Here is a 17,053-nt window from a genome sequence, read left to right as displayed (position 1 = left end):
AAAAATTTTTCCTATCTATTGCCTTTCTTTAATTGAACGAAATATAACATCCCCACTAGAAATAGCCTTAATTTGAAGTAAGGTGTGTTTATGAGTACATAAGTAAAAGTTTAACATACTCTAGATTTCAGATTCAACAATAACCATGGGTACGTATTTTTTTCCCTCTTGTATACCTACCCAGAAGATAAGCTAAATCTAACATATACCTGACAAAACCATATCATGAACAGCATAGCAAAGAAAATTTAAAATAAGGTATCATTAAATTATGCCTGAAAAATTTATACAAATCAAGAAAACTCTTTTAAGACTGGTACTAAGTGGTGCCAGGTAGACTCGGTTGGGCGTCTGACTCATGATTTCGACTTGGGTCATAATCTCAGGGGTCTTGGGATCTAGCTCCTAGTTGGGCTCCATGCTGCACATGGAGCTTACTTAGGATTCTCTCTCTCTCTCTCTCTCCCTCTGCCCCATCGCCTCTCACCTACCCCAATCCCATGCACAAGTAGTCTATCTTAAAAAAAATTTTTAAAGATTGGTACTAAAACATTGTCATTTCTAACCAAAACTTAACCAGTCTCTCCTTGTTCTAAAACAGTAGTTCTTAACCTTTCTCTAGTTGAGGCATGTGTGAAAATCTAATGAAAAGTATGGATATTCTCCCCAGAAATACACACAAAATTGTTTATCAGAAGGTTTAAGGACCCAGGGTAAAAAAACTTTTCTCAGGGATCCCTGGGTGGCTCAGCGGTTTGGCGCCTGCCTTCAGCCCAGGGTGTGATCCTGGGGTCCCAGGATCGAGTCCCACATCGGGCTCCCTGCATGGAGCTTGCTTCTCCCTCTGCCTATCTCATGAATAAATAAAACCTTTTAAAAAAAGAAAAAACTTTTCTCAAAGGTTATCTTATGGGAACTAGGAAACAGGATCACTCTTATTTAGAAAATGAATCACTAAAAAAAAAAAAAAAAGAATCACTATCATCACAGCAGGTTTTCCCTCCTTTTAAAAAGCGTTCACAAAGAAATGTTACTTTTATCTTAAGGGCAGTGTTTATTAATAAAAGTGTTATCTGGACTTCTCATTATTCAATTTTGGAACCCTAACTCCAGTAATTCACTAAGTGATTATTATTGCTTTTGTTATTTAATGAAGCTACTTCTTTTATAATGGAACAATTCAGAGACTGATTATTGAAACAATATTAAATGCTCAAAAAGTATTGGCTATTATTATTTTAATCATTCTTAAATGCACTAGTTATTTGAAGTCCTTCTTCTTTTTTAAGTTTATTTTTTTAGTAATCTCTACACTCAATGTGGGGCTAGAACTCACAATCCCAAGACCAAGAGTTGCACGCTTTTATGACTGAGTCAGTCAGTCACCCCTTGTTCCCCCCTTTTAAAAAATAGACTTTTTTTTTTTTTAACAGGTACCTCAGTGGCTCAGTTGGTTAAGGGTCTGACTCTTGGTTTTGGTTCAGGTCATGATCTCAGGGTAATGAGATCGAGCCCTAAGTCAGGCTCCACACTGGGCATTTGGAGTCTGCTTGAGATTCTTTCCTCTTCCTACTCCCTCCCCATCTGTTCCTTCCCCAGCTTATGTGCATGCACGTGCTCACAGGTGCATGCTCTCTCTCAAATAAATAAATAATTTTCTCAAGCAATTTTAGGTTCACAGCAAAACTGAATGGAAAGTACTAAGTTCCCATGACTTTCTGTCTCCACTTACAACTTTACCCCTTACTATGAATATCCAGCACCAGAATAGTACATTTGTTACAGCCATCAATGAACCAACACTGACCTGTCATTATCACCCTAAATCCATACTTTTTTTTTTAATTTTTTTTTAATTTTATTTATTTATTCATGATAGTCACAGAGAGAGAGACAGAGAGGCAGAGACACAGACAGAGGGAGAAGCAGGCTCCATGCAGAGAGCCCGACGTGGGATTTGATCCCTAGTCTCCAGGATCGCGCCCAGGGCCAAAGGCAGGCGCCAAACCGCTGCGCCACCCAGGGATCCCCCTAAATCCATACTTTATGTAAGTGTTCACTCTTGGTGTTGTATATTCTATGGGTTTTGACAAATGGATAATGATAGGCATCCACGTTATAATCTCATACAGAGCACTTTCACTCTCCCCCAAAATCCACCCTGCTCCACTTTTCATCCTTATTCTCCCCATCCCCAGGCAACCACTGAACTTTTCACTCTTTCCAAGTCTTGCCTCTTCCAGAATGTCAGAGAGTTGGATTCAGAGTATGTAGCCTTTTCAAACTGGTTTCTGTAGCTTAGAAATGTGCATTTAGGGTTCATCCTTATCTCTTCATGACTTGATGGCTCATTTCGTTTTAGCATTGAACAATATTCCATTTTGTCTAGATGTACCACAGTTGATGTATCCATTCACTTACTAAAGGACATCTTGGTTGTTTCTAAGTTTAGGCGATTATGAATAAAGCTGCTATAAACATCTATATGCTGGTTTTTGTGTGGGCAGAAGTTTTTAATTCATTTTGGTAAATACCAGAGTATGAATGTTGTTGAAACATATAAGAGTATGCTCAATTGTGCAAGAAACTGCCTTCCAAAGTGGCTGTACAATTTTGCATTCCCTCCAACAATGAATGAGAGTTACTGCTGCTCTACATCCTTGTCATCATTCGTTGTTAGTATTTGGGATTTTTGCCATTCTAATAGGGGTACAGTGACATCTCATTGTTTTGATTTGCAATTCCATAATGACACATGATACTGAACATTTTTTCATATGCTTACTTGCCATCTGTGTGCCTTCTCTGGTGTGGTGCCTATTAACATGTTTTGTCTTTTCTTTTTGTATGTAGGGTCCAAACCTATCATGGAGCCCAACTCTGGGCTTAAACTCACAATCTTGAGATCAAGATCTGAGCTGAGATCAAGAATCAGACGCTTAACTAAGCTACCCACGTCCATTTTTTAAATTGGACTATTCATCTCCTAATTATTGGATTTTAAGAGTTCTTTGTATATTTTGGATTTTCCTTTTCTTAAAGCATCCTTTTGTTCCCAAAGAAATATTATATGAACTTTCAATATGCAAAAAGCACAGCTACTCTTGTTAACTCCCCAACCACACCACTCCTGCCACTACAACCCTAAGACATCTCCCTTAAATGCAGTATGGAAATTTGTAGATTGATGGGATGCCTGAGTGGCTCGGTGGTTGAGCGTCTGCCTTTCACTCGGGGCATGGTCCCAGAGTCCCGGGATCGAGTCCCACATCGGGCTCCCTGCATAGAGCCTGCTTCTCCTCCCTCTGCCTGTGTCTCTGCCTCTCTCTCTTTCTCTCTCTCATGAATAAATAAGTAGAATCTTAAAAAAAAAAAAAAAAAAAAAGGAAATTTGTAGATTGAGATTGTTCAAAAAACTAAGAATACTGAAGCCTGACCAACATGGAGTGAAATTAACTTACCTGGCAACTACAAATGTTTTCATATTCTTCTACAAGGTCAAAAACTGTAGATGAAGAGTGCTTTAAGAAAGACTGCAGGAAATCGGAAAACATACTCATGGATGCTAGAACACGTTTAAAAAGAAAAGGAACAAAAAAGTAACATATATTCTTATGTAATTGTTTCTTTGAAAACTTAAAAACACAACTATACATCCTTTTTTTTATTACTGCATTTTCTTAAAAATTGTAACCATGGTAAGATAAATATAACAAAATTTACCATCTTAACCATTTTTAAGTGTACAGTTCAGTGGCATTAAGTACATTCACACTGCTGTGCTACCGTCACCACCATCCATCCACAGAACTCTTTTCATCTTGCAAAACTACAACTCAGGTAGCCAACGCAATCCTAAGAAGAACACAGCTGGAGGAATCATACTTCTTGATCTCAAACTATACTACAAAGCTCTAGTAATCAAAACAGTGTAACAGTAGCATAAAAAAAGACACACAGACCAATGGAAAAAAATGAGTCCAGAAATAGACTCCCATATGTACAGTCATCTAATATTCGACAGAGGAACCAAGAATACTCAGTGAGGAAAGGATACCCTTTTCAATAATGATGCTGGGAAAACTGGATGACCACATACAGAAAAATGAAATTGGACCCTTATACCACTCATAAAAATTAACTTGAAATGGATTAAAGACTTAAACCTAAGACCTGAAACTGTAAAACTTCTGGAAAAAAAATATAGGCAAAGAACTCCTTGACATTGGTCTTGGCAATATTTTGGATATGACACCAAAAGTACGAGAAACAATAGTAAAAGTCAACAAGTCAGACTACACCAATCTAAAAAGCTTTGATTGCAAAGCAATCAATTAACAATTGATTGCAAAAGAAACAATTAACAGAATGAAAAAGCAAACACACAACCTACGGAATGGGTGAAAACATTTGCAAACCATATATCTCATAAGTGGTTAATTCCAAAATATATAAAGAACTCATACAATTGATTAACAAAAAAAAAACCAGTCTAACTAAAAATTGGCCAGAAGAACTAAATAGATATTTCTCCAAAGAAGACATACAAACGGCCAACAGATACATGAAAAGAGGCTCCATGTCACTAATTATCAGAAAAATATAAATCAAAACCACAATGAAATGATCACCTCATACCGGTCAGGAAAGTTATCATCATTAAGATAAGAAATAACAAGTGCTGTGAGGAAGAGAAATGGGAATTTTTGCACACATTGGTAAGAACGTAAACTGGTTCAGCTTACTACAGAAAACAGTATAGAGGTTCCTCAAAAAATTTTAAAAAGAACTACCATACGAAATCATAACCTCACTTCTACATTTATATCCAAAGGAAATGAAAACAGGAAATTGAAAGGATATCTGCATTCCCACGTTCGCTGCAGTATTATTTGTACATAAACACCAAGACAGAAACAACCCAAGCATCCGTCACAAGATGGATGGGTAAAGAAGTGGCATATACATATACTGGAATATCATTCAGCCATGAGAAAGGAAATCCTGCCGCTTGCAACAACAAGGATAGACTCTGAGAACATTACTGCTAAATGAGATACATCTGACAGAGAAAGACGAATACTGTATATCACTTTATACATGAAATCCTAAAAATCCAAAGTCATAGAAACAGAGAGTAGCAGAACAGTGGTTACCATGGCAAAGGGGTGAGAAAATTGGAGATGTTGGTCAAAGGGTACAAACTTGCAATTAGAGGATGAGTAAGTTCTGGAAATCTAATGCATAACACATATGTATATATATTGTTCACAGATTAGATCTTAGATGTTCTCACCACAAAAAAAAAAAAGGTAAATCTGTGATGTAAAGGTAAAGGTATGATGGAGTGATGTAAGTGTTAGCTAACACTAATAAACACACCACAATATGTAAATACATCAATAGCATAAACCTTAAACTTACACATTATATGTCAATTGTATCTCAACTGAAAAAAAAACTAAAACTCTGTACCTATTAAATAGTAACTCCACTCCTCTTTCCCCTGGTCCCTGGCAACCATCATTCTACTTTCCAGGAGTCTAATTACTTTAGGTACCTTGTATTAGTGGAACCATACAGTATTTATTCTTTGTCACTGCCTTATTTCATTTAACAAAATGTCCTCAAGTTTCATCCATGTTGTAGTATGTGTCTGAATTTCCTTACTTTTTAAGGTTGAATAATATCCCACGGTTATGTATGTAACACATTTACTTATCCATTCATCCATCAACAGACATTTGGGTTGCTTCTACTTTATGGCTATTATGAATAATAGGGCTACAAACAAAGGTATACAGGATTTGTAATGCTGATTTGTTTTTTGAGGGCATATACCCCGAAAGTAGAATTGCTGATCACAGGGTAATTCTATTAATTTTCTGAGGAATTGCCATCTGTTTCCCATAGCACTGCACAATTTTACACTCCCATAAATAATGTACAGTCTCCAATTTCTCCACATCCTTGCTAACACTTGTTATTTTTGTTTTTTTTTTTGTTTTGTTTTGTTTTGTTAGTATCCGTCCTAATGAGTGTGAGGTGGTGTCTCATTTAGTTTTGATCTGCATTTCCCTAACGATTAGTAATGTTGAGCTTCTGGAACATATGCTTAACTGATCATTTTTCTATCTTCTTTGGAGAAATGTATAAGTCCTTTGCCCATTTTTAAGTTGTGTTAATTTTTTGTTGTTGTTAAGCAATAGTTCTTTCTATGTAACAGATACTAACCTCTTACCAGATACAAGATTTGCAAATATATTCTCCCATTTTGTGGGCTGCCTTCTGATTGTAACTTTTGATGCATAGAAATTTTAGATTTTTATTAATTCAATGTACCTATTTTTTCTCTTGTTACCTACAAGTCTTTTAAGAGCCCAAATATGTGCTAGGCATTAATCTAATCAACAATTACAAAAAAAATGTGAGTCAAATTTTAAAATTTAAAATATCTGAAATTAAAAAAATAATAAAATAAAATATCTGAATTGCGTTTTAAACACATAACAAAGTAGCTGACAAAGTCACAGGAGATACTAAGATGACATGTTCTACTCAGGGAAAATACATACACTCTACTAAAGTACAGTAGGGCTGTGAAATCAAACTGCTTAGTTTCAAATCCTGGTGCCATCACTTCCTCCCAGGTGAGCTTAAGCAGATTAACCACTATGAGCAACAGTTTCCTCTCCCTCAAAATGGGAATAGTTATTGTAACTCTTTAATGATCTTTACTGAAGATAGTATTCATGCAGAGGTAAGCACATGGACTCTCACTATTATATGTTAGCTCATGATGATGGTAAGGTGAAGGACCTATGTAATAATGAGTAAACACAGACACATGAAAAGTAAACTTTTTTTTTTCCAACAGGGAATGGTAATAACCAACCTAAAGCTAGGAAGGTCACAATACTATTTGAACAAGAAAAACAAACCAAAACAAAACGGCATGCTAGTGCTAATCCACGTCAAAACATGTCAACTATATCAGATAAAAACTAAACCTAAAGTAAAGACGTTGTTCTTCAAAAGAACAAATGTGAAAACAGTAAAGATATGAGACTTGTCTATTAATAAGGTATTTACACTGAAGAACTGAGATGCTCCAACTGAGAACTCAGGTGAGGTTCTCAACCTTCCAGACCTACTGCATTACCATAACCAATCAATTTAACAAAAAATATTTTATACTGACATTCACAAGTAAGAGATAGTTTCCTTGATCTTAGTAAAGGAACAGGCTACTTCATTAAAAAGGTCAAAGCCATTTTACCAGCTTCACCAGGATCATCCTCACGTAACATAACAGCACTGAGGGTTATGTCCTCTGTTACACTGTGGGACTCTGTGTTTGTGAGGGTTCCTGTTCGCTGTGATGTGAATGCAGTGGCCCAATGACTGTCATCCAGATTAGTTACCTTAAAAAAGAAGAAGAAAAAGAAGATACAGAGAAGTAATGAACTACTGCTACCGAATGAATAAACTTTAATATTGTTATATATTTTTATTTATTTATTTATTTATTTATTTATTTATTTATTTACTTATTTATTTATTTTAAGATTTATTTATTTATTCATTCAGAGAGAGAGAGAGAGAGAGGTAGGCAGAGACACAGGCAGAGGGAGAAGCAGGCCCCATGCAGGGAGCCTGATGCGGTACTCTATCCTCGCCTCCAGAATCACGCCCTGGGATGCAGGCGGCGCTAAACCGCTGCACCACTTGGGGCTGCCCTGTTATATATTTTTAGACCTATGTATGTATTTTTCCTATTTGAGGGATAGCCACAGGGGCTATTTTGTTAAGGAAATCACAGCTTCTATGACTGTTTTCTTCTTTGTACTACTCTATATTTTTTTAAAGACAATAAACATTTTAGTTTGTAATATTTAAGCTGACATTAACAAGTAAAATAAGGCTGTCCTATTGCTCTACATTCACATCAGTTTTTCAGTATTAGGAAATTGTGTGGGACAAATGACCCAGTTTTTTCAACACATAAATGGTAATAAAAGTGATGACAGAGGAACCAAGAGATTAAAAGACAAGACATATCAAGCCTATGCAATGTGCTTATCTTATTTGAAGCCTGATTTAAACAAACCAACTTAAAAATTGATATAACTGAGGAAATGTGAACTTAATGAAATATACACAATGAAAAAATATAACAAAATGGATATCTGAAGTAATAAAGGAATTACTGTGTGTGTATATGCAGTATTAGATGTGTTAACATCACTGTGTTAAACGTGTCCTTATGTCTCAGAGATACATATGGAAGTATTTATGGGTAAAATGGTCTGAAACTTGGGAGTTGTTAAGTAACGTAGGGAAAATGCTTGTGGGTGAGGATGAAACAAGATCAGTCGTATATTATATTGATAACTGGGTGATGGGCACATGGAGGCTTATTCTACTATTTTTGGACATGTCTGAAATGTCTAAAAATGCCCATGTTTTTAAAATTCACCTTTATTTAAACTCCATCTTTTTAAGCCACAGAAAGCTATCTGAAGGTTTAAAATTTTTAACATTTGATAAAAAAAAATCTGCCTTTATTTAAAATCCAGGTACAGCGACGCCTGGGTGGCTCAGCGGTTGTCTGCCTTTGGCTCAGGGCGTAATCCTGGAGTACCAGGATGGAGTCACAAATCGGGCTCTCCACAGGGAGCTTGCTTCTCCCTCTGCCTGTGTATCTGCCTCTCTGTGTCTCTCATGAATGAATGAATAAAATCTTTTTTAAAATTAATTAAAATAGGGATCCCTGGGTGGCGCAGCGGTTTGGTGCCTGCCTTTGGCCCAGGGCGCGATCCTAGAGACCCGGGATCGAGTCCCACGTCGGGCTCCCGGTGCATGGAGCCTGCTTCTTCCTCTTCCTATGTCTCTGCCTCTCTATCTCTCTCTCTGTGACTATCATAAATAAATAAAAATTTAAAAAAATACATTTAAAAAAAAAATTAATTAAAATAAAATCCAGATACAAACAATAAAAATGTATATCTAAATCCAAACATTTTATAATAATCAATACACATTTACTCCGTCCTGGGCTCTGAGACAGTAAGAATTTTATTATTAATACTACAATCCTAAACAGTACATAAGAAGTCATCTTCTTTTGTTTAAACCCACACGTAGTCAAATTCACTTATATTTTCAAGCAGAATAGGGTAAACAATGCCCAAATAAGCCAGATTCATAAGCAGAGCAAAACTGCTCAATGGCTAGGTGTAACACTAAAAACCCATAAAACAGTTAAGTATTTTAAAGATCAATTTAACCTAAGACAAGGAGAGGTTTAACATGCAAAACCATTCTTCAGAAAACACATAATCTAGATAATTTCAAGTTTGTGTAAAAGTCTCTGTGCCTTTTTAATAAGCGCAGAGCCAAATATAAGACTTTTTAACTTGTTTTTAGCACTAAATTAGCCATCATACCCCACTACTCCAACAGAACTCTGTTTCCATCGCAGTTGGATACAATCCTTTCTTTTTCTAGAGGATATCTTCAACACCTATGTCAAGTCATTCTGTATCAGTTTATATGACGTTTCTTCTATTTTAAAGCTGTACCACAGTGATTTCTGGAGTGTCTCATGTACTTTTCCCAACATTTTCTCTTTTCTATCCTTTAATGCATCGTCTTTCTTCCTTATGCTACCCCTTATCCATTACTCTTGGCTTCCTGTTCTTCTATGCTCCACAACAGGGCTCAGCTTTTATAACCAAACAATTATTTCTTTGGATCAGCAGACCATCAGATCAACACATTCTATTTGCATCTAAATGTTTTTGGTGTCACAGCTTCCATCTGTGACATGAGATGCTTAACGGTTTCAATTTTCTGAAAGCCTAACCAAAAAATTATTTCAATCTCTATAACCTAGTTAATCTTCTGATGACTGTGACTTCAAATCTCACTATAGGTTTTTAAGCTAAATAGCATCCTTTTATAAGAAGGGGGACATTTTCAGCCCTGTTTTCCTACATACCATAGACAGATTTCCCAAGAATCCTGAAGACTGTGTAAGCCGGGGAGACCTCCCTCCTGTTCCCAGAATGCAGGAAACATCTGGATGCCTTAGAAAGCTTCGGCTGGGTGGAGTAACTACAAACAAGAGGTTAGTAGAAAGAATCTGAAGCACATGAAAAGTGATCATGAAAACAATCAAACAATAAATAACTTTAGTTTTTTTAATTTTTAAAATGTATGTATTTAAGTAATCTCTATACCCAACATGGGGCTCAAATGTACAACCCCGAGATCAAGAGTCACATGCTCTACTGAGCCAGGTAGGTGCCCCAGGAACTTTGTTTTCAATTATGTAGATTTTAACCAAGTAAATAGTTTAAACATTAACATTTCCATGATATGAAGATTTAACTTATTTTTCTAAATTTGAACTTTGGGTAATACTGAGCCCATCAGGAAAAATTTTTACTACAAATAGAGATTCTTTCATTAAAATACAACCAACCAGCAAAAACAAACAACAAAAAAAGACATAAATGAGTCCATGGATTCCTCATATTCCAATTTTATAAAGCATAATGAAGAGACCATTTAGTGTACAGGCTTTGAAGTATACAAATCATTGCTTGAATTTTGTTCCATTACTTCCCGATTTGCTCAGCCATGCTATCCTATCTTCACTGAATAGTTTCTCCTAGTCTCACTTTCAATTTTGGCAAAATTAGAGATAATATAATAATAAAATAAGAGATTATAGTCATTGTGTATTTACGTAAAGTACAGTGCCTTGTACATGGTAAGAGTTCAACAAATAGTAACTGCAATCATTATAATTTGTCCTTAATTATGGATATTGTAACCAAAGATTATATTTATTATGTGTATTTTAAGTTTTAACCTACAGCTACTATTACTATTATTAAATGCTTTAAAAGCAAAAAAAATCTTACAAGGTGGTCGAGATGAACTGGGGGTCCGAGGGATAACCTGGTTTCTTGGTGTAGTATTAGCAAAAATTTCATCTTGAGATGGCCGAACTATAAAAGTGTTAAGAAAAGTTTTCCACATACAAAAGATACCATTAAAATTAGAATTAACCATATTTACACTATATAAAATATCTGAATACATTTTTCAAGAACAAGATTTTTATGGCTACCATTTTTTCTATGCAAAGAGTAAATAACTCTACCATTTAATTTCTCACATTTAGATTACGACACATGGAACTAAGGGTCCTTACGTTTCAAATAAAAAAGAGGATATCTAATCTCAGCAGAAGCCAATGACAATATGATAGCAGTAAAACAGAACATCCTTGTTTTCAGAGTAACACAAATCCTAATCTGTGAATATCAGCATTATAGTTACCAAATAACTTTATCTGGCGACTTAAAAAACTAATTTCCACAGCATTTTATTATAATAGCAAGTGTTTAATACCTTTCATAAAAAGAAAATTTCATAATCCTGATTCCAAGCATGTTGCAATTTGTACAATGATGCTTAAAATGCAAAGGATACTTAAAACTCTTTTTTGAGCACTCTGTTTCCGTGCGGTCCGAGTCACCTCTGCCTCCCGGATCACAGGGGATGACATCTCTCCAAAGCCACTCCTAAAATGGCATAATTAAGTTCGTGTGGGTGAAATGAGAACATAGCATTTGCAAAGAACTTTATCGTGATTGGAGCAAAGGACCCTGGGTCAGTGAAGGTATAGACCATCCTCAGAGTCAAGTCTTTGGTCTTCTGGTCAATAGTGCTGTTTCCAAATCTTGCTTATCCCTCAAACCCTCTCAAATCTTCCTGCATAGACATCTGAGTTGCTAGTACTTGCTGTTATTTTTGCCTATGGAATGATTTCTAACACTTAGAACCTATATTACAGCAGTTTTGCATAACTGCTTCAGGAAAGGCGGACCCCCTCTGTCGAATTGAGGAGTTCCCGAAAACTGCAGGAATCACCTCTTAAGAGGATCTTCTGTAGGTCGCAAAATATTTCCAACCATGGGTACTGCGAAAAAAAAAAAAAAATCTGTTGTCTGGACGGGTGAGATGGAAGGCTAAGCACAAAAGAATTCCAGTAAATAGGAGAGAAACGATCCTTTCCAGTTATTTCTCCCCGGAGCATGCTAACGGCCTCTCCTGTGTCGGTACTATTGCCTCACAGAGACCCGCATCTCCCATCCTTCTCAGCCCATGGTCTAGAACGTTCACTGTGTGAATTAAAAGACCTGGATTTCCAGACGAGAATCGAAGACGCTTTTCCTCCACTTACAACCTTCAGCCATAGGGCAGCCCGGGTGGCCCAGAGGTTTAGCGCCGCCTGCAGCCCAGGGCGTGATCCTGGAGACCCGGGATCGAGTCCCGCATCGGGCTCCCGGCACGGAGCCTGCTTCTCCCTCTGCCTGTGTCTCTGCCCCACCCCCACCCCCTCTAATAAATAAATAAAATCTTAAAAAAAAAAAAACGAACCTTCAGCTACAGCTCTGAAGCCTACAGAATCTCTCCGGCTTCCCAAACCAAATCCCAATTTCCTGGGTTGTTTTTTTTTTTTTTTTAACCTCCTAGCCCCAACTTACTAGTTCAGCCTTATATTGGGTAATAAACATCCCGACACATCCCCCTATTGCCTGGGGGCCATTCAGCTACACGACGCATTCCTTTTGACATCCCTGCACCCTGGACACGCTCTGTCCTCCACAGAGGCCTAGGCTTGCCCCCTGGACGGCTCTGGGGAACATTTATGTCACCCCCACCCCCTCCCCCATCCTAGCCCCACTCCTCCCCCGCCTCTCCCCCCGAGTCTGAAGACACAAAGATCCAGGCTGGACACTTGCTTCTTCTGTTCATTTGCTTCCTGACCGCGGCGGGGTTTCCGACCTCGGCTAGCCTCAGGGTCACCTATGAAAAAGAGGCCACAGCGCCTGCTCTCAACGGAGCGCAGGAAAACTAACCTGGCTGGCAAGATGTTCAAAGCGTGGATGACCCTCGGTGTTGGCGACTGTCACCCAGACCAACGGGTATGTCCCCTCTTCGGGGACGTCTTCGTGCTGCTCCCCCACCCCCCGCAGACGAGGCCCATTAGCTCACCGCACCCTCAGGGTCTCTTCGCCCAGAACGGCCAGAGCACATCACCCCGCCCCACCCCACGGCCCGGGACGCGGACGGACCCGCCCATGCCGCAGGTGGCCGGCCCAATGCCCGAGGTCCAGAACGGCCTCCGCTCACGAGCCGTCTGGGGCTGGCACTTGTCACCAGCAAGCGTGGGCTGAGGTCCCCGTCCCGTCGCTGGCGGCTGGCGGCCCACCTGCACCTCGAATCCCGGGCCGGCCACCTGCCCTCGCGCCCACCCCGGGGCAGGGGGAGCACGACGGCCGCGGGAGCGCGCGGGGCTCCGCCGTCAGTCCCCAGCCCGGCCCCCCGCGGCCCCCTCGCGAGCCGAGTTTCCCGACCTCGTCCCGCCGACGAACAGGCGGCACGCGTGTCCGCGCCCAGCCAGCACCACACTACTGACCTGTCCATGGCAACAGCCTCCTCCCGCGAGACCCTCGCACGCTCGACACCGGCCGAATCACCCCGTTTTCAGCCTTCCCGCTCGCCGGAAGCACACCCTCCGACCCGGAAGCACATCCCACTACCCGGGGAGAAGGGGAGAACGCGCCGTCCCAGCGAGCGCACGCGCGACGACTTCCGCCTGCTGCCGCAGGTCCGGTCTGCGCAGGCGCCAGCGGAGGGCGACGCCCGGGGGCGTCGAAGGGGGTGGGTCGGGAAGGGGGCGAGGCCTCGGGCGCGGAGCCGGGAGGCGGGGCGGCCACTTTGACTGACTGGTGCTTGTGGGCGGGGCCCAGGTTGTCTTAAAGGGAGACGACGCCCGGTTACAGGGTCTGCAATCCCGCCCTGCCCGGTTATAGGGGCCGCAGTCCCGCCCTGCCCTGTTATAGGGGCTGCAATGCCGCCCTGCCCTGTTACAGGGGCTTCAATCCCGCCCTGCCCGGTTACAGGGGCTGCAGTGCCGCCTTGCCCTGTTACAGGGGCTTCAATCCCGCCCTGCCCGGTTATAGAGGCTGCAATCCCGCCCTGCCCTGTTATAGGGTCTGCAATCCCGCCCTACCAGGTTATAGGGGCTGCAGTCCTGCCCTGCCCGGTTATAGGGGCTGCAGTCCCGCCCTGCCGGGTTATAGGGGCTGCAATCCTAGGTAATGGACTGGAAGGCCTCTTCGTACTGGATCCCACTAAGACCACTTAGCATTTGGGGGGCAAAGTGATTTGGGGCTGCATCTGGGCTTGAACCCTCCTGCTGCGCATATTGCCCTCCATCTGCAGAATGGAGGTAACACGTTTATCAGAGAATCATCACAAAGATAAACAAGATAGGAAACGTACACTCACACAGCAGTCTTCAAAAGCTTCCTCTTTAGGAAACAAACCTTAAGAGACTGTTACCCATAGAGAACAAACTAAGAGTTGAAGGAAGGAGGTAGGTGGGGGGTGGGTTAGATGGGTGATGGGTATTCAAGAGGGCCCTTGTGATGAGCTCTGGGTGCCATAGGTAAGTGAGGAATCACTGAATTCGAAGCCAGAAACCATTATTGCACTGTATGTTCGCTACTAACATTTAAATTTAAAAAGAAAGTCTCCTCTTTCAATCACCTACCTGAAGGGTCCCACCCTTGTGCTCTCACGTCCTTCCAGTCTCCTAAAATTCCTGTGCAAACGTGCACTTGTTCTCTTAGAGAAAGTGAAAGCTGGTCCTAATGATTTTGTAGTGCTGGAGCAAATTTATTCAGTGTGAGCCAGTTGGTTGTGTCCCCTGACAACTGAATTCCAATGTGTTTTATTTATATAATGTATTTGAAGACATTGACCCTAAGGCACACAAGAAAAAGGAAGAGCAGTGTGGGGCAAAGGATCAGCCCAATGTTCAGCTCACGTGCAAAGAGAAAATGCTCGTTGAAGAGTGCAAGGGGCTTCACTTTTGACACATTTCATTAGTAGGCATGAAGGTCATTACTACCCTCAAAGTATCTGAAAACATATTCATTAGATTGCCTACTTTAAAACTATTTGGAACAAACTTGTGTGGTGCATGTTGCTTTTTTTAGAATTCCTGATTTCTAGCTTTTTTTAGAATTCCTGATTTCAATGATAGAAATCCACTATCATTAACTTAAGCAAAAAGGAATTTACTAGAAGCCTATCGGGAACTCCCAGAACTGTTAAGACGCTGGAGGAAAGGCTTGGGAACAGCGGCACAGGAGTCAAAGGCCAGGAAACAGCTATCCCAAGAGCACTGAGGCCCAAACTGTCTGGTGTGGAGCACCCCTTCCTCCCCCTTAGTCCCAACAGCTGAGGAAGAAAACCATGACTTGTTTATTCCCACCCCAACTTTCTATTTCAAAAACTTTCACATCTACATTAAAGCTGAGAAACAGTACAATAGGTGTCAATATGATGTAGCAAGAATATTAGGGTTCAACGCTGACAACCAAGAAAGAATTCTTGAGATGTTTTTGGTGCAAAAAGGTGGTTTTATTAAAGCACAAGGACAGACTCCAGGGGCAGAAAGAGCTGCACTGGGGTTGTGAGGAGTGACTGATTAGATCTTTTCAAGTTAGGAGGGGTTGGGGGTAGCACAAGCCTCCTAGGTATTTTGGAAACAAGGTTTGTAGGCCCCTGAGAGGGATAGCTATTGTTAGGAAAGACCCTTTATTATTCTTTAGTAAACCCTTAGTCTTGAGACCCTTCAGATGTCTATCCATGGACCATGTGCTTGGAGATGATTCCTAACATGCATCTCGAGGCGGGGTGAGGGGATGGGTAGAGATAAAGGAGTTTCCAAAGGAATTTTTATATGTTAAACTAGACTTGCAGCCTCCTGGGGGTTGGGCTAACATTGCCTTTTGCCCTGAGCAAAGTGCTGACATCAAGGTAGCTGTGTCCCTAGAAAGTTCCTCTGCCTGTTTCAAGGACTTGTCAATGGGCTGTAGACAGTAAGGGAAGATAATAATAATAATAATAATAATAATAATAATAATAATTCTTTGTTTCCCACATCAGTTTTTTTTTAAAGATTGTATTTATTTGTTTGACAGAGAGAAAGAGAGAGCACAAGCTGGTGGAGGGGCAGAGGGAGAGGAAGAGGCAGAGAAGCTCAAGCAGACTCTGGGCTGAGCACAGAGCCCCACTCCTGGCTGGAGGACCCCGAGATCATGACCTGAGCAGAAACCAAGAGTCGGATGCTTAACTGACTGAGCCACCCAGACGCCCCAAGGTGTCAATATATTCTTTAGCTGCAATCGCCCATTACTAATTCCCCACAAGTTTCCCCACAATTGCTTGCCCTTTTTTTCGTCTTTTGAATGAACCATTTCCAAGTTAGTTGTAGACATCTTGACACTTCACCCCTAAATACTTCAGAATACACCTCCTAAATCAAGGAGGAGACATTCTTCGACCTAATACAATAAACACTCAGAACATGTAGCATTGTCAGAATACGATGATTAATATACTCAATTTCCCCAATTGTCTCAATAATGCCTTTTATAACAGCCCTCCTGGGACACCCGGTCCCGGGATCCAGTCCCACGTCGGGCTCCCCTGCAGGGAGCCTGCTTCTCCCTTGGCCTGTGTCTCTGCCTCTCTCTGTGTGTCTCTCATGAATAAATAAATAAAATCTTAAAAAAAAAGTGAGTTAAAAAAAAAAAGTAACAGCCCTCCTTCCATTCAGGATCCAGTAGAGGATTATGCATTTAGTGGTCCTGGCTCTTGGTTCTACTTTCATCTAGAATAGTCCTCCAGACTCTCAGGCCAATTTTTGCAGAATATTCCTCAATTTGGATTTGTCCACACTGTTTTCTCAGAATAAGCATTTTAAAACACATTTGGAAGGACAGGACGCAGGAATAACTACATGGGTGTTGTTGAGTGTTTCTCATGTCACATCACACGGCACGTGAGGTCAGTTTGTCCCTGTTTCAAAATCTCCCTGACCTCTTTCCTCCCTCAAAAGAAAGCATTCTTTCACCCGGCACTTCTCTCTGGCTGTCGTCTTTTCAGTCTCCCC

The 17,053-nt window shown here is 40.6% G+C and overlaps 1 protein-coding gene across 2 annotated transcripts in view; it reads right to left on the bottom strand.

Annotated features, from left to right (window-relative positions):
• NUP107 (nucleoporin 107) overlaps positions 1-13,603 on the bottom strand; it is a 49,289-nt gene extending 35,686 nt beyond the window's left edge. Inside the window, exons 1-6 of one of the 2 annotated variants that reach the window (XM_055329312.1) lie at positions 13,502-13,603; positions 11,509-11,600; positions 10,935-11,021; positions 10,004-10,119; positions 7,280-7,424; positions 3,462-3,565 (exon numbers count right to left, since the gene is read on the bottom strand). In XM_055329312.1, the coding sequence (XP_055185287.1) occupies positions 3,462-3,565; positions 7,280-7,424; positions 10,004-10,119; positions 10,935-11,021; positions 11,509-11,600; positions 13,502-13,509 (552 nt within the window). In that variant the 5' untranslated portion in view covers positions 13,510-13,603. Of the gene's footprint in view, positions 1-3,461; positions 3,566-7,279; positions 7,425-10,003; positions 10,148-10,934; positions 11,022-11,508; positions 11,601-13,501 lie in introns of those variants that run through there. The other variant, XM_055329313.1, reaches the window with a different exon arrangement.
• Between the last annotated feature and the right edge of the window lie 3,450 nt (positions 13,604-17,053).

This window comes from Nyctereutes procyonoides, unplaced genomic scaffold (assembly GCF_905146905.1).
Source record: "Nyctereutes procyonoides isolate TBG_1078 unplaced genomic scaffold, NYPRO_anot_genome, whole genome shotgun sequence".
NCBI lineage: Eukaryota > Metazoa > Chordata > Mammalia > Carnivora > Canidae > Nyctereutes > Nyctereutes procyonoides.
This window is presented reverse-complemented; position numbering and strand designations above follow the sequence as displayed.